Source organism: Cupressus sempervirens, chromosome 5 (genome assembly GCF_028749045.1).
Source record: "Cupressus sempervirens isolate cs-2001-9-10 chromosome 5, ASM2874904v1, whole genome shotgun sequence".
Lineage (NCBI taxonomy): Eukaryota > Viridiplantae > Streptophyta > Pinopsida > Cupressales > Cupressaceae > Cupressus > Cupressus sempervirens.
The window spans coordinates 315,522,561-315,546,216 of NC_143122.1; the positions used below are offsets into that span (position 1 = coordinate 315,522,561).

At 30.4% G+C, this 23,656-nt stretch overlaps 1 protein-coding gene and 1 non-coding gene across 2 annotated transcripts; both read left to right on the forward strand.

Moving 5' to 3' along the window:
* Window positions 1-15,113: 15,113 nt before the first annotated feature.
* LOC149555913 (cinnamoyl-CoA reductase 1-like) lies at window positions 15,114-16,307 on the forward strand. Its single transcript, XM_089833702.1, has 3 exons — window positions 15,114-15,275; window positions 15,492-15,681; window positions 15,835-16,307. Exons 1-3 carry the CDS (start codon window positions 15,137-15,139, stop codon window positions 15,977-15,979), a joined length of 474 nt encoding a protein of 157 aa, XP_089689828.1. The 5' UTR covers window positions 15,114-15,136; the 3' UTR covers window positions 15,980-16,307.
* A 1,324-nt stretch (window positions 16,308-17,631) lies between these two features.
* On the forward strand, window positions 17,632-17,704 carry TRNAF-GAA (transfer RNA phenylalanine (anticodon GAA)). The gene has a single exon. It is a non-coding gene; the product is annotated as a tRNA-Phe (tRNA).
* The last annotated feature ends 5,952 nt before the right edge of the window (window positions 17,705-23,656 follow it).

Below are 23,656 nucleotides of genomic sequence, written 5' to 3' on the forward strand. Positions count from 1 at the left end.
ATCATGGGAGTTCTCTGCAAACACTTCTTCCTACTATCTTGGCTCACCTACTCCTAGTAGTCAGCCTAGGGCATCACTCTACACCTTGAAGATCAACCATAGAAATAAAAATGAAAAAATAATATTATTTATAGTGTATAACCTATCATCCCACAAGGTTTCATGCATTTTCAACCGTGGATGATTAGGTTAGAGCCATTTTTGTCTCCACAGCTTTGTGAATAGAGATCACAAACCAGTCACTTAGGGGCTATTGTAACTCTTCACCCTAGAAACTTGAGATCAAACTTGAATATGGAAAATAAAGCTAAGACACCACACTATAGATCCCCGAAATCAAATCATGCATCCCAATCCGTACACAACCGTACTAGGGCATGAAAACTCAACAAACATAATAAAAAGCATAGTAAAAGTCCATACAGTCTGCTCACATGTGTGGTATGCAACTAGAAACCATTCTAACCTTCAGAAATTATCATCCCATTCTCAAATACCTGAGCATGGATGGTTATAACTTCCCAAACCTTCATTTACAACTTTATTGCAAAAATTGCAAAATTTGCTCAAGCAACTTTTAACAATTTTTACTCTCTCCAAGTTTTGAGAAAATGGGTTTTTTCTAAACCTATTATAGGACCTTAACTAGGATCCCTAGGACCATAAAAAGGACCAATTACCTTAGTTTCCCCCCCTTAGCAACATTTTACCCATTTGACAACTTTTGACAACATTTTCCAATCTAGGACCTAGTGAGCAATTTTTGCACTTTACAAACAAATTGGGAGAATGTTGAATCCAAGGACCATTGGATATTATTAGACTCCCAAAAAAATCTTAACTAACATCCTAAAAAATCAAAACACCAAAAAGGGAGGTGCCTTGCACAACCAACAAATGGGAATTGGTTTTGCATATAAAAGAAAATGCATACCAGAAGTGAGCCAAACTTGCCAGTGAGATATATCTGCATTCTAGAAATTCCTATACATACCTAAAATTTTTTCTAGACTACTATTACTGAAAAACTATAAAATATACCAAAAAATCCATAACTTTTCACCAAAGAACCAGTACTGTTAGAGCGTCATAGTCATTAGGTATGCACCTTCTCAATTGTAAATTCCTTGCTATCTTTAATTGGATCCAAACTAGTGAGACCATTATTTTCATCATTTTATTTTGACTCATTTTATCAATAGGTTGTGATTTAAAGCACCTTGGGTTCATTGGCAATCTTGCATCAACTAAATTTATTGATCGTGCGAGTAGTCTTGTTCTTCTTACTTTGTTTCATATGTGAGAATAATTTCTTAGAGTAGACCTATCATAGATCTTAAACCTTTGATCATGGTTCTTAAAGTTTCATTTCTGGCATGTTCTCATTCATACTTGCTCATGACAAACTTATTCATTGGCACCTCGTGTAGCATGTGAGAATTTTCTTATGAAAAGTTCTTATGTGTATGCAATATTTCATGGCTTTACATGTGTATTCTTGGATCTTGTGTGGACCTATTTCTAATCTCACATCTCTTCTTATTTGTATTTTTATAGTGGTTGATTTATCTTTTGGGATAGGACCAATCTATTGTAACACATTTCTTGATTTTGGAAATTGTAATTCTTCTACCAACTTGTGTGTCCTAATGGATAGATTTTGTAATTTAGTTGATGTCTAGAGGTAGAAATCTTAGAAAAAATATCTATATGTTAAGCTATTGAGAATTAAGCTTGCATGTAGGAATTCTATTGTAATTGAAGGTTGCAATCAAGTAGGCCTTATGCCCAACATATTGTAATTAAATTGTATTAGATCTACATCTAATGAAATGAATTATGTTATTTCCACTTTGTGGTGTTCTTCTTCCATGTTTTTCTCTTTTTACTTGGTTTGGGAAATCTCCTTTGGGGATTCTTGTACCTAGCACATGTCAAGTGGTCTCTGAGAAAAGTATTTTTCCTTTGTGGAGGTTTGGGATTGAGAAGAGCCATATTTGGTTTTGGTTGTAGAGTGGAAGACCTGATATCCAACATATAACTTACAAAGGGTTATGAGATTGTTAAAATTATTGGCAATATAGAGCGAGGAAGAGGAAATACATAACTTGCTATCATGGATATGTTGAGACAAATTGAAGATAGAATTGAAGTTGATTCTACAACTTAGAGAAGAGGTATACCTATTAAAGATGTTAGTGAAGATGAAGCTAAAGAAGTAGCAAAACAAGTCCTTGATTTAGAACAAGGAGATGAACGATTCTTGGAACTTTGACAAGAGTAAATATTAAATTGCATTTCAATCCTCCTCATTACCATGGTAAGCTTGATGATGATGAATTATTGGATTAAATCTTTGAAATGGAAAAATATTTTGAGAATGAGAGTACATTAGGTAATAAGAAGGTAAAGATAGCAGCTACAAAGTTGAAAGGACATGCATCTCTATGGTGGAAACTTTTGCTAATTAATAGATAGAGAAGATGAAAGGAAAAGAACAAGACTTGGGATAATATGGTTGGTAAGTTGAAAGGTAAATTTCTATTTGGTGATTATCGAGTTAGTTTCTTGAAGAAAATGCAAAATTTGAAGTAAAAGCACATGTTTGTGAAAGTGTATACTAAAGAATTCTACAAGTTAAATATTAGATCTAGACACATTGATGATGAAGTAGAAAAATTTGCAAGGTACTTGAATGGTTTGAGGATTTCTATTCAAGATGAGATTAGTTTGGTAAAGATGGATAGTATGGAAGAATCATGCCAATTCACATTGGAAGTAGAAGAAAAATTGGCAAAGAGACATGAGAAAAGACAAAGAGAAAGAGGTAGTATAATTCAGAGGAACAAAGGTACATTTAGTAAAAGTAGCAGATCTCAGTCAGACAATACAAATAATGAAAAGGGAAAATTATGATGGGAGGATAGAAGTTCATACAAAGGTAGAGGTTATTTTTCTAGGGGCACTTCTATTGATCACTCTGGGAATAATAATAATAGTAAGAGGGAAGATATAACTTGGTTTAAAGGTAGTTGTTTTAACTATGGGGAAGAATCTCATAGAGATTTTTATTGTCTTAATTCTAACAAGAAGATAGGTAGCACCAATAGAAATGCTTTAATATAGGAAGATTCATAAAATACACCTAATGGACCTAAAGAAGGAGAGAATCTGATTGTTAGGAGAACCTTGTGGAATGAAGAATTGGTTGAGGATTCTATTTTTAGGAAAAAGTCTTTTCAAGATTAGACGCAAGGTCACAGGTAAATGTTACAAGGTAATTATTGACTATGGAAGTTCATATTAATTTTCATCCAAAGAATTGATTAAAAAGTTACTATTGCAAAGATTGAAGCACCATAAGCCTTGTCACATTGCTTGGATTAGGGATAAGCATAAATTATTGGTAAGTGAACAATGCCTTGTTGAACCCAAGATTGGAACAAACAATGGTGAAGTCTTCTATGATATTGTGCCTATGGATTGTTGTCACAGTTTTTGGGTATACCTTGGTAGTGTGATAGACAATATTTGTATGATGGTAGATTGAATCATTATACTATTTGGGCTAATGGGAAGAAACAAGTTTTGTTTCCTTTCATAGAGATAGTCAAGGATGATCACTATACTATTGCTAACATTTGTTTAGTTGAAGGAAATCAATTCATTAGAGGTTTGAAGAAGGAGAATAAGTGTTTTACCTTGATTCCCAAGAAGCCGTAAAATAAAATTAAGACTAAACAAGCACCTAAAATTGAATCATTATTGCTAGAATTTCATGAGCTTATTTCAAATAATGTACCTGATGGATCACCGTTAGTTAGAAGTATTGTTCATTGTATGAATCTTATACCTGGAGCTGTTAGAGTAATAAGATATTGCCTTATTAATTAAATCATTTTGATTTAATTATTAAGTCATTTATTAGCTCTAGTTTACTTAAGCTAAACTTTAGGCATATAATAATTAATTCTTTTATTAATTATTATCATGCAACCTAGGTGTTACCCTGTTAGGGTTTTGATCTCCTTTTATAAGGATTGATCTCTTTGTAATTTATTATTCACTTTTGATAATAGAAATTTCTCTTTTTTCTCATCAAGAATGTCTCATTTATGGATCTGAGAATTCCAACCTCCATAGCTTTTGCTTCTCTCTCTTTCTGTGATAGGTGTTTGCATGTAGGTGATTCTTGGGAGCTATGGGGTTGATCTTTCATCAACTTCAACATAGTATTAGAGCTCTAGATCTTCATGCCCCTATTCTATTTATGAGGATTTTGGCTTGGCTTTCAAATCTGTGCCTTTTCTTTTAGAGGCTTTCATTTTTCAATTTTGTATTGAATCTAGGGGGTCACTAATTTTTGGGTCACTTTGAGCCCAAATGGACATCACCGTTGAACTCAAAGCACCCAAAAAATCTTATGTTCATATAAAATTTGTCCAATTCAGACATAGTTGGAATTTGAGGCTAACAAAATTTTGCTCTCAGATTGGGCACGTTTCCTGAGGTGATGATTTTTAGATTTTTTGCACATTTCCCAAGGTGGAATCTTTTTAGATTTTTGAGCATGCAAAATGAGATTTTTCAAAAATCAAGATTTTTATGTAGTTTGAGAGACACATTTTGAGACATTCTATTTTCCAGATTATGCTCTAGGCACATCCCATTCAGTTTTTTGCTTTTCTACATTCTGATGGATATCTTGGTTGTTTAAGGTGCAGGGATCAATTTTGTTGTCTCAGATATTTTTTATGGATTGTACTATCTCTTTTATAAGTCCAATATCTTTTTTGATCTTCGTTGACATCATTTTGAAGTATTTTTTGCAAAAACACTAAGATAAAGTGCTACTCTATTGCATTTCAGAATCTTGGACATCTTTGTATTGTTGTACTCACACTACATTATAAAGTGCCTTGGGGGGTTTTATGTTGGCCATATTTACCATCTTCCTTTGTCAAGTGATTGTTCCTTCCACAACATTAGCCTCATGATGTGTCAATGATATGTGCCATTATAGGTGTTTGTATTTCTGTTGCACTCTCGATGTTCTTGGTTCTTCTTTTTGCAGGAGATATTGCATTCAGTTTGAGTGTTCATGTCTTACCTCTCAACATTATAGGGGGGTTATGTTGGTTCTATTGCTTTCTTGGTTCGATGGAGTGAGTTATGTATTCAACATTTGATCCTATGTACTAGGCGATTGTAGTGGCTGGATACCTATGTATTTTGGTGAGATGGATCAATTACCATATAGACATTCTTTCATTCTTATTTTTGGAGGCCATGAAGATACCTTCCATCTTTGATTGATCATCTCTTCGAACTTAGTCTTCTCTATTTGTTCATGTTCTACACAGTGGATGTTCTTTAGATCAACAATTTGGTAGTATTTGCAACTTCATGCTTCAATGGTGTTCTTCATGATCATCTTTTGTTCCTATCTTCTGGAACATTCTTTCCATCTATTTTTGGAGTAGGTTTTTCCCATGTGATTTTCTATATTTCTCCTCATTATATAGATTTGGTTGTGTTTGGTTACCTCATCAGGCCTTGTTTCCAAGACCCAAAGTTACTTTCAGCAGTAGTTTCTAGGTTTTTAGCTACTCCCTAAGTTTATCTTAAGGGGGGGGGGGTGTTAGAGTAATAAGACATTGCCTTATTAATTAAATCATTATTAAGTCACTTATTATCTCTAGTTTACTTAAGCTAAACTTTAGGCATATAATAATTAATTCTTTTATTAATTATTACCATGCAACCTAGGTTTTATCCTGTTATGGTTTTGATATCCTTTTATAAGGATTGATCTCTTTGTAATTTATTATTCACTTTTGATAATATAAATTTCTCTTTTTTCTCATCAAGAATGTCTCATCTATGGATCTAGGAATTCTAGCCTCCATAGCTTTTGCTTCTCTCTCTTTCTGTGACAACTGTTTGCATGTAGGTGATTCTTGGGAGCTATGGGGTTGATCTTTCATGAAATTTAATAGGTGCTAGCTTGCCTAATAAAGCACCACATAGATTAACACATGTAGAGAATGAAGAATTGAACAAACAAGTCCAAGAGTTGTTGTAGAAAGGTTTGATCAAAGAAAGTTTATGTCCCTACACAATACCTATAGTGCTGGCACCTAAAAAGAATGGAGAATGGAGACTGTACATTGATTCTAGATTTATACACGTGATTATTGTGAAGTATAGGTTTCTATTTCCGAAGATGGAAGACATTATGGATTGTTTAGGTGGACAAAAATATTTTAGTAAGATTGATTTGAAGAGTGGATATCATCAAATCAGAATAAGAGAAGAATATGAATAAAAGACTTCTTTTAAGACAAATGAAGGTTTTCATGAATGGTTGGTCATACTCTTTGGTTTAATTAATGAAATTTTTCTACATCTAATGAAATTAATCATGTTATTTCCACTCTGTGGTATTCTTCTTCCATGTGTTTTCTCTTTCTACTTGGTTTGGGACATCTCCTTTGGGGATTCTCGTAGGGCAAAGTGGTATTCAAGAAAAGTTTTTTTTTTTTTCTTTGTGGAGGTTTGGGATTGAGAAGAGCCATATTTGGTTTTGGTTGTAGGGTGAAAGACATTGCATCCAACATATAACTTGCAAAGGGTTATGAGCTTGTTAAAGTTATTGGCAATATAGAGTGAGGACGAGGAAATATAGATCCTGTTATCATGGATATGTTGAGACAAATTGTAGCTAGACTTCAAGTTGTTGCTACAACTCAGAGAAGAGGTATACCTATTAAAGATGTTAGTGAAGATGAAGCTAAGGAAGTAGCAAAACAAGTCGTTGATTTAGAATAATGAGATGAATGATTCTAGGAAGCTTTGATAAGAGTAAGTGTTAAATCACATTTCAATCCTCCTTATTACCATGGTAAGATAAATGATGATGAATTATTGGATTGAATCTTTTGAAATGGAAAAATGTTTTGAGTATGAGAGTACGCCAGCTAATAAGAAGGTAAAGATAACTGCTACAAAGTTGAAAGGACATGCATTTCTTTGGTGGAAAATTTTGCAAACTAATAGATAGAGAAGAGGAAAGGAAAAGATCAAGACTTGGGATAAGATGGTTGGTAAGTTGAAAGGTAAATTTCTACCTGGTGATTATTAAGTTAGTTTCTTGAAGAAAATGAAAAATTTGAAGCAAAAGCACATGTTTGTGAAAGTGTATACTGAAGAATTCTACAAGTTAAATATCAGACCTGGACAGATTGATGATGAAGTAGAAAAAAATGCAAGGTACTTGAATGGTTTGAGGATTTCTATTCAAGATGAGATTAGTTTTGCAAAGATGGATAGTATGGAAGAAGCATGCCAATTCACATTGGAAGCACAAGAAAAATTGGCAAAGAGACATGAGAAAAGACAAAGAGAAAGAGGTAGTAGAATTCAAAGGAACAAAGGTAGACCATATGGTTAAAGTAGCAAATCTGAATCAGACAATACAAATCATGAAAAAGGAAAATCATGATGGGAGGATGGAGGTTCATACAAAGGTAGAGGTTACTTTTCTAGGGGCACTTCTATTGATCAATAGTAAGAGGGAAGATAGAACTTCGTTTAAAGGTATTTGTTTTAAATGTGGAGAAGAAGCTCATAGAGATTTTCAATGTCTTAATTATAAAAATAAGATACGTAGCACCAATAGAAATGCTTTAGTGCAGGAAGATACATAAAATACACCTAATGGACCTAAAGAAGGAGATAATTTGATTGTTAGGAGAACCTTGTGGAATGAAGAATTGGTTGAAGATTCTATTTTGAGAAAAAATTCTTTTCAAGACTAGATCTAAGGTCACAGGTAAATGTTACAAGGTAATTATTGACTATGGAAGTTCATATTAATTTTCATCCAAAGAATTGATTGAAAAGTTACAGTTGCAAAGATTGAAGCACCATAAGCCTTGTCACATTGCTTGGATCAAGGATGAGCATAAATTATTGGTAAGTGAACAAAGCCTAGCTAAACCCATTATTGTAACATACTATGATGAAGTCTTCTGTGATATTATGCCTATGGATTGTTGCCACATTTTTTTGGGTAGACCTTGGTATTATTATAGACAATATTTGCATGATGGTAGATTGAATCGTTATACTATTTGGGTTAATGAGAAGAAACAAGTTTTGTTTCCTTTCATAGAGATAGTCGAGGATGATCACTATTCTATTACTAAAGTTTATTTGGTTGAAGGAAATCAATTCATTAGGGATTTGAAGAAGGAGAATAAGTGTTTTACCTTGATTCCTAAGAAGCCGAAAAAGAAAATGACTAAATAAGCACTTGAAATTGAATCATTATTGCTATAATTTTATGAGCTTATTTCAAATAATATAACTGATGGATTACTGTCAGTTGTATGGATCTTATATTTGGAGCTAGTTTGCCTAATAAAGCACCACATAGATTAACGCCTGTAGAGAATGAAGAATTGAACAGACAAGTCCAAGAATTAATGTAGAAAGGTTTGATCAAAGAAAGTTTAAGTCCCTATGCAATACCTATAGTACTTGAACCTAAAAAGAATGGAGAATGGAGACTGTACATTGATTCTATATTTATTAAACATGATTATTGTGAAGAATAGATTTCCATTGCTGAAGATGGATGATATTATGGATTCTTTAGGTGGACAAAAGTATTTTAGTAAGATTGATTTGAAAAGTGGATATCATCAAATCAAAATAAGAGAAGGATATGAATGAAAGACTTCTTTTAAGACAAATGAAGGTTTATATGAATGGTTGGTTATACCCTTTGGTTTCACTAGTGCGCCTAGAACTTTCATGAAGTTAATGAATGGAGTTCTGAGGATTTATCCTTGGGAAAGTTTGTGATTGTTTACTTTGATGATTTTTTGATTTCTAGTAAGACTAATGAATATCATTTGATGCATATAAGACTAGTGTTACAAAGGTTTAAAGAAGAGAAGTTGTTGATTAACTTGAAAAAATTTTCTTTTATGAAAGAGGAGATAGTTTATCTGGGTTTTTTTATTTTAGATGATTGTTTGAAGATGGATTTCAAGAAGGTAAATGTTATTATTGCATTGGTCTATACCTAAGAGTGTTAGCAAAGTTAGATATTTCCATGGATTGGCTAGTTTCTATAGGAAGTTCATAAATTTTTTTAGTTCAATTTGTAATGTGGTGATAGGGACAAGAGGGGTGATATAAAGGAATTTAGGTAGACACATGGAGCAAAATGTTTTTTGAAACTTTGAAACAAAAGGTCACATAATTAGGAGTGTTAGCTTTGTCTTATTTTACAAATGTATATCAAGTTGAATGTGATGCAAGTGGAGTTTCCTTGAGCCAAGAAGGTACTAAACCTATTACTTTATACAATGAGAAATTGAATGATGCTAAAAATAAATATTCAGTCTATGATGAGAAGTTCTATGCTATTGTTCAAGCTTTGAAAAAATAAAGACATCATTTGATGCCTAAGGAATTTGTGTTGTATACTGAACATAAAGCATTGAAATACTTGGGTAGCCAAAATAATCCAAATAAAAGACATATGGGGTTGAATACTTGCAGAATTTCACCTTTGTGTTGAAACATAGGAGTGGTCAATCGAAAAAAGTTGCAAATGCACTGAGTAGAAGAAGGAATTCACTAATTGAGATGAAGGTTGTGGTTTTGATGAATTCAAGACATTGTAAAATTGATCTTGATTTTATAGAACCATGGAAAGTTTTCAAAACTCAAGTAGAAGATAATCAAAATTAGTGGGTTGATTATTTCATTCAAGAAGATATGTTGTTCAAAGGAATTCAATTGTGTATACCAAGAGGATCAGAGAGGGATAACATAATAAATGAGAAACATAGCAAAGGAATTGCAAGACATTTTAGAATTAACAAAACAATGAGTTTGATCTTTGAAAGATACTTGTGGCCAAAAATGTACAAGGATGTCCAAAAATTTGTGAGAATTTGCAAAGTTTTTCAAGTTGCAAAAGAAACAAATTAGAATGTAAGATTGTGCAAGCCATTGTCTATTCCTAGTAAACCTTAGGAAGATATCAATAGGATTTTTTTTTTCTTGGATTACCTAAAAATCAGAGGGGTAATGATTCTATCTTTGTTGTTGTTAATAAAGTTTTCAAAATGGCTCATTTCATACCATGTAGAAAAACATCAGATGTAATACATATGGAAGATTTGTTCTTCAAAGAGATTGTGAGGTTAGATGTATTATCAAAAACTATTATTTCTGATAGAGATACCAAATTTATTGGCTACTTTGGGAAACACTATTGAAAAGAATGAATACTGAGTTGAAATTTGGTTCTCAATTTCATTCACATTTTGATAGACAAATTAAAGTTGTGAACAAAAGATTGGGTAACTTTTTAAGATGTTTAGTTGGAAACAAACTAGGAAATAAGGATTTAGTTTTGGGTTCAGAAGAATTTGCATACATACAATAACTCTATAAACAAAATTACCTAGAAGACACCTTTTGAGATTGTTACAGACATGCATCCTAGAGGAGTTACTAAGTTAAGAAACCTGGATCAAGAGGACAAAAGAAGTGATAAAGCAGAAGGATATACTAATTTCATGAGAAGTTTGCATGATGAAGTAAAATATAACCTCAAACATAGTAGTCACAACTATAAGGATAAACAAGATAAAGTAAGCAGAATGGTTCATCTGAAGAAGAATAGATTTCTTGCTAGAACTTATAGAATCTTGGACCTTGTAGAATCTTGAAAACGTTTGACATTGGTAATGCTTTTGAGTTTGAACTACCTAATGACATGGATATTTCACTCATATTTAACATTTATGATATATATGAATACTACGAGTCTAATGATGAAGCTATTGATAATTTTTGTTATCCTAAGAAGTGGACACAAGGCATTGGGAGGATCTTGAAAATAAAAGTTAGTAAGAGAACTCGAAGAAATAATTAAATGGAGTACTTAGTTTACTAGAAAAGAAAACCAAGTGAAGATTGTTCATGGATTTCTCAGTCTAAAGTGGATCATTATGATTTTGCATAGAACCCCAGGTGTTTGATGTAGGAGCATCTTGGGCTCATTGGCAATCTTACAACAACCGAAAAAATAATTATTTGTGTTTCCTATTTCTAGTCTGTTGATAGTCTGAATAGTATTGATGTTCTTGCTTTGTTTCATCTACAAGTACGAGGTCTTAGAGTGGACCTATCATGGATCTTATCTCTTTGGTTGTGCTTCTTAATGTTTTCTTGCCAATGCATTCTCATTCATTCTTACTCGTGACATGTTCTTCATTGGAAACTCATGTAGCACATGGGATTTTTCTTATGCAAAGTTCTAGTGTGCATGTGATCTTCATGGCCTTTTGTGTTGAGTCTTGGATCTCATGTGGCTCCTTGAGGGATGGGGCTACATGTTGTGATACATTTCTTGAATGTGGAAATTGTGATCTTCCAGCTGACTTGTGTGTCCTAATGGCTATATTATGTAATGAATTATGTATCTAGAGGGTAGTAATCTTAGAAGAGGATATTGATAGGTTTTATCTCTTGAGAAATTGAGCTCTCCCATTGAATATTTTGTTGTAATAGCAAGCTCCAATTAGGTAGGCCTTATTCTCGACATATTATAAGCAAGTTGCACTGGATCTGCATTGAGTGAATTGAATCATGTTGCTTCATTTGTATTTTATATTTTGTTTCAATGTGTTTACTCTTGTTGCTTGGTTTAGACACATCCTTTAGGGATTCTCCTAACCTTGCCTATGTAAAGAAGAAAAATGTTTTACATTGCTAATGTAGGATAAAATATGGAAAGAGGTTCAATATATGAAGATGCTTATCAAGGAAGGGGAACAAACGTACCATATAAATAGCTCAATTAATTTATCCTTTTACTTATACTCCTTATATTTCCATCCCATAAAGGTTAATGAATAACAAGTTATGAAGAATATTACTCAAATTTTGAAGGTTTAACATCATTACCCAAAATAGCAAAAAATCTTATGTTAATATTCGACAGTAAGAACCACATCATATATATATTTTTTCTATATGTTCAACATGAGCATCATGGTCAAAAGTGTTATGTTGTTTATGGAAAGTAAAAGAATTTAATCTTTAATCATGATTTCATTAACTTGATTTAAGAAAATTATGGGGTTTACTTGTGAATCTATCTAGGGGAAAGTGGATGGTAGCGTAAGGCATTAGCATATAAGAAAAATATAAATAACCTAAAAGCCAATGCAAGCTTTGATAATTTTAGATTGAACATTAAATTTAAAAATTAATAAAATTTTTTTTGAAATAAAATGAAATACAACAAAAATGGCAAGGCAAAATCGATGGTTTAAGAGATTGACTTCACCAATTTATGCATGGAAATAAAGGCTTCATCGATAAAAAAATATAAATTAAATAATATAATCAATATAATAATAATCTTAGAGTCTAGAGACCTATTGGAAATAAATACTGATGGTGACAAGGAAAGAGAGATGCTCTTAGCTTAGTGTAATGTAAACTATATGATCTAACTCTATACTCTATTATCATATTTACATCAATAGTGATACAATATACTTAATCACGCCTTGTATTCTCCCTAGGGTCAAATTTGTGTCCTCGTATTTACGACATCTATCCTAAAGCTAATGATTCCTTTAAATCACGTATTTGTGTTTTCTAAAGCATATTTGTTTGCACATATGTGACATGGATGCTTATAAGAATTATGAAGACTTGCAATTAGGTGAGGAAATCCACATCTTTTGTCGGTTGCAAAGTGTTTTAGCAAGTTTAAATGAACACTATATAGAATGTAAAATATTTTTTATTTGTCCTTGTGCATGTGAATTTAAAAGAAATTACTTATCTAAATATTAGACTTCGTCACAATTTCAAATTTTTTGACTATTGCATATTTATAAACAATCTAATCCTTTGTCCTTTTATACAACATACTATCATTAAAATTTATTGGTTTGTGCATGAACTAGCATGAAACAACTAGTTAGAACATGCTAGTTTGGATCTATAATAAGAATCAAAATTTGAAATTGAAGATTGATACTACTATAATGATTTTGATCTAAGATAAATTTTATATAATAATCTTAACCTATAATTAAAAATCTACTTTCCAACATTATTAGACTCAAACTTGATTCAAATATAAATTAAATATCAAATCCTTATGTATAAAAGGATAGAAACCAAACAAATGGATAGAAATGCTAATATCATTTTTCTATGCAAGCTATTAAAATATTGAAGATATCTCCTTTTTTTCCACCAAAACCATTATGATAGAGAGGGAGTTTTGAGGGAAAGTCCTTCAAAGCACATGCATGAGAGGAAGTAGACACTTATTATAGGGAAAAAGTGGTCATGATGCTACCATACATTTAATAAAAGTTCAGTTTTATTTTCCCTCGTTATTAGTCCCTGATGTAAGGTAGGAGACTATAGTTTTTGGCTTGTTCTTTTCAATTAATATGGTTTGGGAAAATATGCATTTAGAATTATCTCCTACTCTTCTCCTACGTTTGATGAAGATGAATATATTAAACAATAATTTGTATATTTTTTATAATTTCTATCTATTTTCTGATTGGCCATTTTAGTTTTTCTCGGTAGTCTTTTTTAATTTCCATAGAGAAAATATGTATACTTTTTTGGCAGTCTTCTTTATAACACATGTTTTGCATGTGTTGCCAGTTGCAAATTATTTGACATGGCAAATGTCATTGACAGATCTTAATGCAATGAGATGTAAGTTAGGGTTGCTAGGTGGAATTTTTTAAAGATGACAAATGTCATTAACAGATCATAATGCGATGAGGTGTAAGTTAGGGTTGCTAGCTAGAAATTAGGGTGCAGAGAAATTATAAGCTAAAAGAATGTTTTGCTCAATTGTATTTTTAGGTTATGTTTTTCCATTGCTGAAATTTTTTTCTTTGTTTAGAGCATGAATAGTTCATTTTCACATTTTGTGTTGTTTAGGCATAAATAAAAATTGATCATAGCTGGAATCTTTAAAGACAGTTAAACATTTTTGTTTTAGATGAAGAAATATTTTGTGTCAGAATAGTTGCTTCACCAAATACAACTCAATCTACTTGGAACTGTATTTTCCTTGATCTGGTATTTATTTTGAAAATACTCAAAATAACCATCTTAGACAACAAATATTAATTGTGACCATATATAAATGGAGTTTTCTTCTCTACTGTAGTTGAAGCTTTTAGAGGATGTGATGGTGTGTTTCACATGGCCCGCCTTCTCACTGATGACCCTATAAGTTGTATGTTTATATAATATGTATTTTGTCCTAGAAAAAAAAGGTTCAAAATCCTTGTGAAGGTTCCTTTAATGGTGATGGTTTGTGAAGCAAGAACAATTGATAGAACCAACTGTGAAAGGAACTGCGAATGTGTTGGATGCTTGTGCTAAATTGGGGGTGAAATGGTTTGTAATGACATTTTCAATCGGTTCAGTTTACATGGACCCCAACAGAGATTCCCACGTTGTGGTTAATGAGAATTGTTGGAGTGATATGAATTACTGCATTCAAACCAAGGTATTGTTTTAATTATTATTTGTAGTAGGAAAAAAATTCTGAAAAAAATCAGTTTTTGAATGAATTCTAATAGTTGTGATAGCAGTTGATGTTGATTTAATATGTATGTTTTTTATTTTAATATTTAGACTGTTGATAAAAAAAGAATCAACCATGTGATGTCATATAAGTTGGAAAAGCATGGGTGTCTTTTTTGCATGACTATTTGTCTTACTTTTTTTAACATCTTTTGATAAATTGAAAATGGTATAGTAATGTGACATCATATTGGATGATGCCTCACTTAAATCTTAGTTATAAGTAGGAGACTTGTCAAGTAAGTTGTAAAAATTTGCCACTGATTTAACTTTCAACATAAGATTTTGAAAAAGGATGACGTAGATCTTCTCCCCTTCCCTACTTAGAAATTGATTTAGACAAGTTCTAGAATTTAATCAAAAACATATTAACTTAGACACAATATACAAATTCATAGGAAATTATTGAATAATATTACTAACATGTTTAGTGATGCAAAACTGGTACTACTATTCCAAAACAATGGGAGAGGAAGTTGCATGGAAGAAGGCAGAGGAGAAGAATTTGGATATGGTGGTGGTGAACCCATGTTTGTTATTGGGCCCTTTGTTGCAGTCTTCCATGAAGGTCAGTACTGCTCATATTATGAAATATCTCACAGGTAAATGTTAGAAAATGAGAATTAGCTTTAATATCATTTATCTATCTCATAGGTAAATGTTAGAAAATGAGAATTAGCTTCAATATCATTTATCTTTTACTAAGATAAAAGGTTTAATATTTTAAGAGACTAAATATATAAATATTTGCAAACATGTATAAAGTCCATACCAAGATATATACTATATTGATATTTTGAGATTATTGATGTTTGCAGGTTCAGCCAAAACATATGCAAACTTAACACAGGCATATGTGGATGTGAGGGATGTAGCAGAAGCCCACATATTGGTCTATGAAACACCTTGTGCTTGTGGGAGATATCTTTGTGCTGAAAGCAATATGCACCGTGGAGAATTGGTGGCTATCTTGGACCAATTGTTCCCCCAATACCCTCTTCCTCTCATGTACTCTTCCCATTAAATACTCTCCCCTCTTTTTACATATAATTATTGAACTTTTTCCCTCTTTTTTACGTGTAATTATAAATGGATTGTTTTTTCCTCTTCTTCTTTAATCAATCAGCTTAACTAATGCTTGTATAACTATGCCCTCTGCAGGTGTTCTGACCAGAAGAATTCAAGGAAAGAGGCATACAAATTCTCTAATGAGAAGATGAGAAAACTTGGTCTTTCATTCATACCAATGAAAAAGTGCCTGGCTGATACGATTACTAGCCTTCAAAAGAAGGGTTTCCTTCAATAACTTCGCCCATGAATTCATAAGCCACCTTCTATTACTGGTCGCGTTTATTCATTTGACATCATTCAAAATTCATATAGTTGCACATGAATTGTTTTTCCACTATTCAAGGATAACACATTTGCACATGAATTTGTTTTCCACTATTCAAGGATAACATTAGTTCTGAAGCTAGAGGCTAAGAAATTCTGTTTGTAATCAGACATGAATGCTTGGCATGTACGACTGCATGTTAAACGTCCATTGTAATCAAATTATTTTGTTGAAAGTAAGAAGCCTCCATTGTAACTGAATTGATTTCCTAATAAAAAGAAGGTTGATTTTGCTTGTCTCTCAATTGTTCTTTATTGTTTCAGTTTTGTTACTCTTGTTGCAAGGACTAGATGGGTGTTTCAAGGTTCCTCCTATCCTTCATTACACCAGGTTTTCACTTATATGAGATGTTTTCTTGTGAGGATGTGTTTTTATGTTGGAATGCTACTAATAACACGTTGGATTTTAGTTTCACTCTATTAATATTATCGATTTCTATTTATGTCATAGTTTAGAGTTTTTAAATTGAAATTCATACATTACAAATAAATATGATAGATATTATTTATAATTATTTATTGGTGTTGAAATAAATGAAAGTTGACTAAAAAACAAGTTATTAAGAGAAAATTAATAGAATATTAACAATGATTAGTTTATGATATTAAATCATTAGTACGTGAATTTGCTACTAAGTGTAGATTTTAATTTTAATTTGTTTAATTTATTCTCTTAATTTTTTCAATAATTTCTTACATGTGTTCTTCTTTGGATTGTACAATTATAATTTTTTTAGGTTTGAATCTTTCAATATTATAAATATTATTTAGCTCCATAAATTGTTACTATTAGATGTACCAGTAACCAAAAATCATGACTTTAATTTGCTTCCCTACCAAACTAATAGACATACCACTAAAAATCGTGACTTTAGTTTTCTTCCCTACTAATACATGTACTAATAACCAAAAGTCATGATGTTTATTTACTTCCTTACCAAAGTTCCGTATAACTTTTAATTGCCTTCCATCTTTTAGTTGCCTTTCATCAATGCAATTCATTTATAATTCTCATTTCTCTTTTTCCCTGTAGCTTAAATCATGTACTATACATACAAAAAATTATAAATATTTGCCTCTTGCAACTATGCAATTATAAGATTGATTTCAATATTTTTAATTATGATATTCACACATTCCTTCAACTTTCTTATTGACTCATCCATTACATTCTCTAAATATTTGAATATTATTATAAAATTAAAAGCATATAAGACCAAATAGAATTACCGAGATAAGAACAAACATTGTATTCCCAAAGCACCTACTATAAGTTTCATTGCCAACGTTGCAAGAAGTCTTTATAAGTTGAATTAGAATTAAATCCCTTCAAACTCTGGACTTATGAGTAATGAAATCTTTTCTTTTTCTTAGCTTATCTAACAACTAGCTTAGCTTATCCAACAATTGATTTTATGGTGAAGAGCATATTTTTTTTCCTCTTTCACTTGTCCTTCCCACTCCTCCACAATAGGCAGGGACTCAAGCTGCTCACGCAGCCCTTGTTATGTCTATTAGTCAGATTTATGAGTTGTATTTAAATTATCTTTTATTTTGCAAATTGCGGGGATAGCTCAGTTGGGAGAGCGTCAGACTGAAGATCTGAAGGTCGCGTGTTCGATCCACGCTCACCGCATTTTGCATGTACCATATTTTCTGTCGTTGACAACAAACTTATGTAGAACAGAATATAATAAAACGTTTCTAGTCAATAAACTATTTTTGAAAATGATTGCCTGGTTACAGGCAGACTATCATGCCATAATACATGATGATAGTAAAGTTTTTTGGATTTGTTACGTTAGCTTTGCTTTTTAAATTGGATAAGGTTGACGTGGAGATGGGAGAAAATGTTTGTTTGGAAGATGTGGCGGTGTTAAATATATTTTTAAAATTTGGCAGTTTTTTTTAATAATATATGTTGATATGAGCGTTAAGAACTACTCAAAACATCAAATAATTTGAATTTGAAGGTTTACAATTAAACTATATATTTTTAAAAGAACATTTGGTTATTTGTTCTAAGTGGTATTATTGAATTGAAATTCGTTTGTAGGTTCATAGAATGAAGATATAAAGCATTTTCAAAAATAGTTGAATTGTCAAGTGTTCTTTGGCTTTCATAATGTGGGAAGATTTTGAATTAGATAGGTATTTTGAAGGCTCCCTTTTATTTTCAACATTATATAGGAGTTATAGGACATTTCGTAGTGGCAGGTCATCTAAGATCTATTATGTCTACCAACTCTATCATGTTGACACTCTCATTAAAAGTATTGGTTTCTTTTGAGAATATTACAGAAGATTAGAGATATTCTTTATAATTCTAAATGATATTTTATTTCAATGTCAAGAGACATTTATATGTCGACAACAGTGTAATTATGTTAATTTACATTTGTATTTATATTAACACTTTGGAACATATCATAGATCTAGAGCACATGAAAAAAAAATCATATTCAACACATTTTAAAAAATCACAAAAATCTTATCTTTTTAGATAAAAATTATCATATTCAACACATTTATAAAAATCTCAAAAATCCTATCTTTTTAGATATTAAATAGGTTTCTTGCAATATCTAGGAGAGTATATTGAGAATTTAGCCAAGGATAAAATCTTAGGTACTCTTTTAAGTGAATCAATCTAAAATAAATAGGGTTATCCTAGAGTAAGATAGACAAGGCAAACAAACCAATCTTTGATGCCATGTGCTAGTCTAAGATTGGAGAGATATTTGTCATTAAGCCGTGCAATAATAAATAATTAATCTTTGTCTCCTTTCAATATGTAATTACAAAAAAATTAATTAAAATCTTAGTTGGTAGATAGTTAGAATTTTATAGTCATAGTAAGTCATATTGTGGTATTGCTATCATTATTCAATTATATAACATTTTAGTCAAACCTTTCAAATAAAAATCATAAAAAAATTTACAATAATAATTTATATTAAAGTTAGTAAAAGAGATAATTAAGATCTTAGTTGATGGATAAGTAGAAGTTATTCATACCAAGTCATATTATGATATTGATATTATTATTCAACCATATATTGTTTTAGTCAAAATGCATGTTTCATTAGGCACATTTTCAATCATATATCATGGATTAGTGCACGCACGCACGCGCACACACACACACACACACACACACACACACACACAGTTATTTTACTAACTTTGAATAAATATTTCTATATTGTTTATTATATACTTATATTAACTGAGATTTTTTTAAAATAAAATATATTTAGAGAAGACAATTAGTACCCGTCCACTTATGAATCTCTCCAATTATCCCTTGTAAAAAAAGTCTAGAAAATGATAGCACATGTATTAATAGTTGATCATTTATTAGCTTTCTTGATTGTTGATTGGTCCATTTGTACAAAAATTACTATATTTCCATTTGTACAAAAACTACTATATTTTCATTATTACAAAAACTACAATATTTTTTGGTGAGCGGAAGTTGGTCTCTAACTTGTCATAGATGCAACTGATAAAACACTAAACCATACAGGACAAGATCAAACATTTGGGAGAATCTCAATGAAACTACAATATTTTTTGGTGAGTGGAAGTTAGTCTCTTTAAATTGATAAGTAGGAGATAATTTCCACATCAAGTTAAATTGTGATATTGTTATCAGGATTTAACTGTGTGATTTTGAGCCAAACTCATTACCCCGTGTTCATGAGTAGTGATTCAACATGAATCCATCTATCATGAGAATGAATGAAACACTTAGCACTCTTTAACTTGTCAAAATGCAACTATAAAACACTAAACCATCTAGGATAGGGTCAAACTTTTGGGAGAATCCCAATGTTAGCCAAAACAAATAGGTCGGCCCTTACAAAAGATAAATTAGCAAACAACCAATAGGTTAACCCTTGACAAAATCCCAATGTTATTAAACTCGGAGTAGTACATTATTGGAAATCTAAATTCACAACCTTCATTTTTATTTTTATTTCCCATCAAAAGCTCTAGCTTACCTTATAGATAAGTTATAAGCTGTAAAAACAGACCTGCCAACCAGATTAAGTTATAGCAAATCTGAAATCAGACAATGGTATGTCTAAAATACGGTTCATTTAATTTATAGTAAAATATGGAAAATGTTTAGATATGATAGACGTGGAAGTATAACTATATGGGTAGCGGACATAACTCTGGTCAAATGGCTTGAAATTTAAATCTGGTCCTGATCTACCGGTACATGGCCCGACCTATTCAAAATGTTTGTCTAGTTAAGAATGTATTTATATATTTTTGAAGATGATTGTACTATATTAAAAACATTATGGTTATATTGAGATCCTCTTCCACTTGCTGAGATGTATCTAGAAGACATACATATTTATGGTATTTTTTCCATGTCCCATGTTCTTTGGCTTTCATCTCTTGCTGTCTCTAAAGTTTTTTTTAACAAAACATTGGTATTTCTTTCTATTTAATTAGAATAAAATAGGTTAAAAGAACCAAAGAAAGATTAATAGATAAAATAGCAAAATTTTACTGTTAGAAATATTGAGTGGGTAAAGTTTTTGAGAGGGAGTTAACATTGTATGAGTGATTTCATGTCATTGTAATGGTCTAAAGGGAAATTATTGCTTTTCTTGTATGATTGGTTTGTTTTTTTTCTTTTTAGAATTTTATGTCATGATAATTTTTCACCACAATTAAATTATATAAAAAATAGCATTTCCAAGCAGTCCCTCTTATTTTTAAAAATAAACTGTATAATATCTGTACTATTATTCTCTTTAATTATGAAAAAGAATGAATGTTTTTAAATAAATTGTCAAAATATATAGAGATACTCCTGAGAGGATTATCAACTTAAGTATTCATTTTATATTTTGCTAGTATCAAAAGTACAAGTTCAAGCTCAAACACCCCCTCTTTCTATTTTTAAAAATAAACTGTATAATATCTTTACTAATATCTCCTGTAATTATTGGAAAAAAGGAATGTTTTTTAATAGATTGTCAAAATTATATAGAGATATTGCTGAAAGGATTATCAACTTAAGTAGTATCAAAAGTACAATTCCAAGTTATATAGATCATTTCTTTCTATTGCAAGTCAAATAAAATCGTGGCCAATTGTACTTAAAACAACTTGAATAATAGTGGTATTGCTATCAAGATTTAACTGCCTAGTTTTCTAGTCAAACTCATTGACCCATGTTTGATGAGTAGTGATTTAGACTAATCCATCTCTCATGAGAATAAACTGAACACTACTCATGAAGCACGGGCCAATGAGTTTGACCCGAAAACTACACACTTAAATCCTGATATAACTTGCTGTGAAAAAAATCTCCTACTTATCAACTTGAATAAACTATTATGAAACTTTGCTTGACAAACAAAATCTTGATCAAGTGACAAACCTAGTTGTATTGATAGTACATTCCTCTCCACTAGCTACTACAACACCTCCAATTATATTAGTTCTTATTAGATTAATAAAATTACAAACCTATAAATTGTATTCTATATAATTTAACCTCCAAACATATCCTTTCTATTTATTTTAATGAAATATAAACCTACAAATTTTATATTATATGATCGAATATGATTTTTATACAGGATTTTAGTCAAATTTAGTTTATTTTACACATTAAAAAGACTACAAATATATAATTGACATAATTTGATATGTGTGTGTGTGTGTGAGGATTGCTGCTTTTTAATTGGATAAGGTTGCATGTGATTGTGGACCAGTTTTGGGTTATGCTCTTGTTCTATATATGGTGATGGAGGTTTTTGAAATTTGTTTGTGGGAGAGAATATTAGTTTTGAAGATTTGGTTGTGTTAAAAAGTATTCTCTAAAAGTTTGTTGTGGTTAAATGAGAAAATATATTTTTTGATGTATTTGTTCTCTTTTTTTAAATTATGGATATTATAGTTGAAATGGAAATTTATGTGCAACAAATGTGTATGAATTTTGAAATCTAATGAATTTAATTGTATTTTTTAAATTTCACCAAATTTATGTTGAAGATTACATAGAGTTAGAGAAAATAAAATATTGATAGTTCTAAATAATGCTAAATGTAGCTTTTGTAATGTAAGATATTGACACAATTCGTTTTAATGATTATTGAATGTTATGACTAAGAAATAACAAAATTTCATTATAATTAAAATAGGAAGACTTATATTTAAATATGATACATAAAAAATTCAATATATAATTTTTTTATGTAAAAAAATCTATTAAAAGATAAAAATAAATAAATAAACTTATGATAAGTATAAATATAAAACAAGTTTCACCTAATGACATTTTAATCATCCAAAGAAAATATTAGTTTGTAGTTATGAAAATCAAATATTATTAATTAATTGATATAGTAATTGAAAAATAAAACAATAGATATTTAATAAAATTATTATCATTTTTCAATTATATATTATTTATATTTTATTAGTGTAAAGTCTTTTTGATGAGAGATATCTATTTAATATATAAATATTTAAGGAAATATTATATGAAAAATATAATATATGTTAAAGTTAACAAAAAATAAAATTTAAATGATTTTGAAGAAAATGGTCCTATTAGTCTATTGTCAGTCTATTTTTAACATGAAAAGTAATATATTATATAGTAGCTTATAAAAGTAATCATAATGAATATATAAATAATTTTATCAAAAGTACAAATGCATAATAAAAGGATCCTATAAAATCAAATGAAATAAACGAATTAGTATTGAGATATATTGTATATATAATATGTTAAAATAATAAATTAATATAATAACTCATCCTTATTATTTATTTATTAATTCAGTAAATGTCACAACGTGAATACAATTGTTAGAACTAAATTTAAAAAAACTTTATCTCTCTATATACACCTTTACATTAATTTACAAGTACACTTATAATGAATAATAAATATAAATTGAAATATACTTCTTTCTTTCTGTATCTTTTTATTAAAAAAATTATCGTCAGATAAAGTTTAAACTTATATGTGCTCATTTCAATGTCAAGCTTAACCATTGAAAATCAAATCATATAATTTGAAGTTTGACTATTAAAATTACATATTGTTATTGTTTTAAAAAACAATGGCTACTTTATCAAGTGCTGTTATTGTTAATTGAATTGAAGCTTCTTTGTGGGTCTTATTCAGCCAGACTGTAAGTTCATGAATGCAATCATAAAAGTGTTTTCAGAAATAGTTGAAGTATCATGTGTCCTCTTGTTAATTTGCCTGGACACACTGTTGTTGTATCTTATCCATCGGTTCTTATCTAGTTGAGGAGAAGCTAATTATACTTGTTTGTCAACTTGCCTACATTTTCCTACTTGTTAGAAGACATAGGAGAATAGATTTGAAGGGTGGCATCCATTATAAATGGATAGATATTATACCTAGAGAGTTTTTGTCTTTCATAACATTAAAGGTTTTCAATTTGACATATATTTTAAAGCTTCCCTTTTTTGTGCAACATTATTTATGAGATTTAGGAGATTTCCTTATTATCTAGAAGTTTTTATTTATTTATTGCAATGTAGGGAAAAGTTGAATGTTTTTGTTTATTAGGAA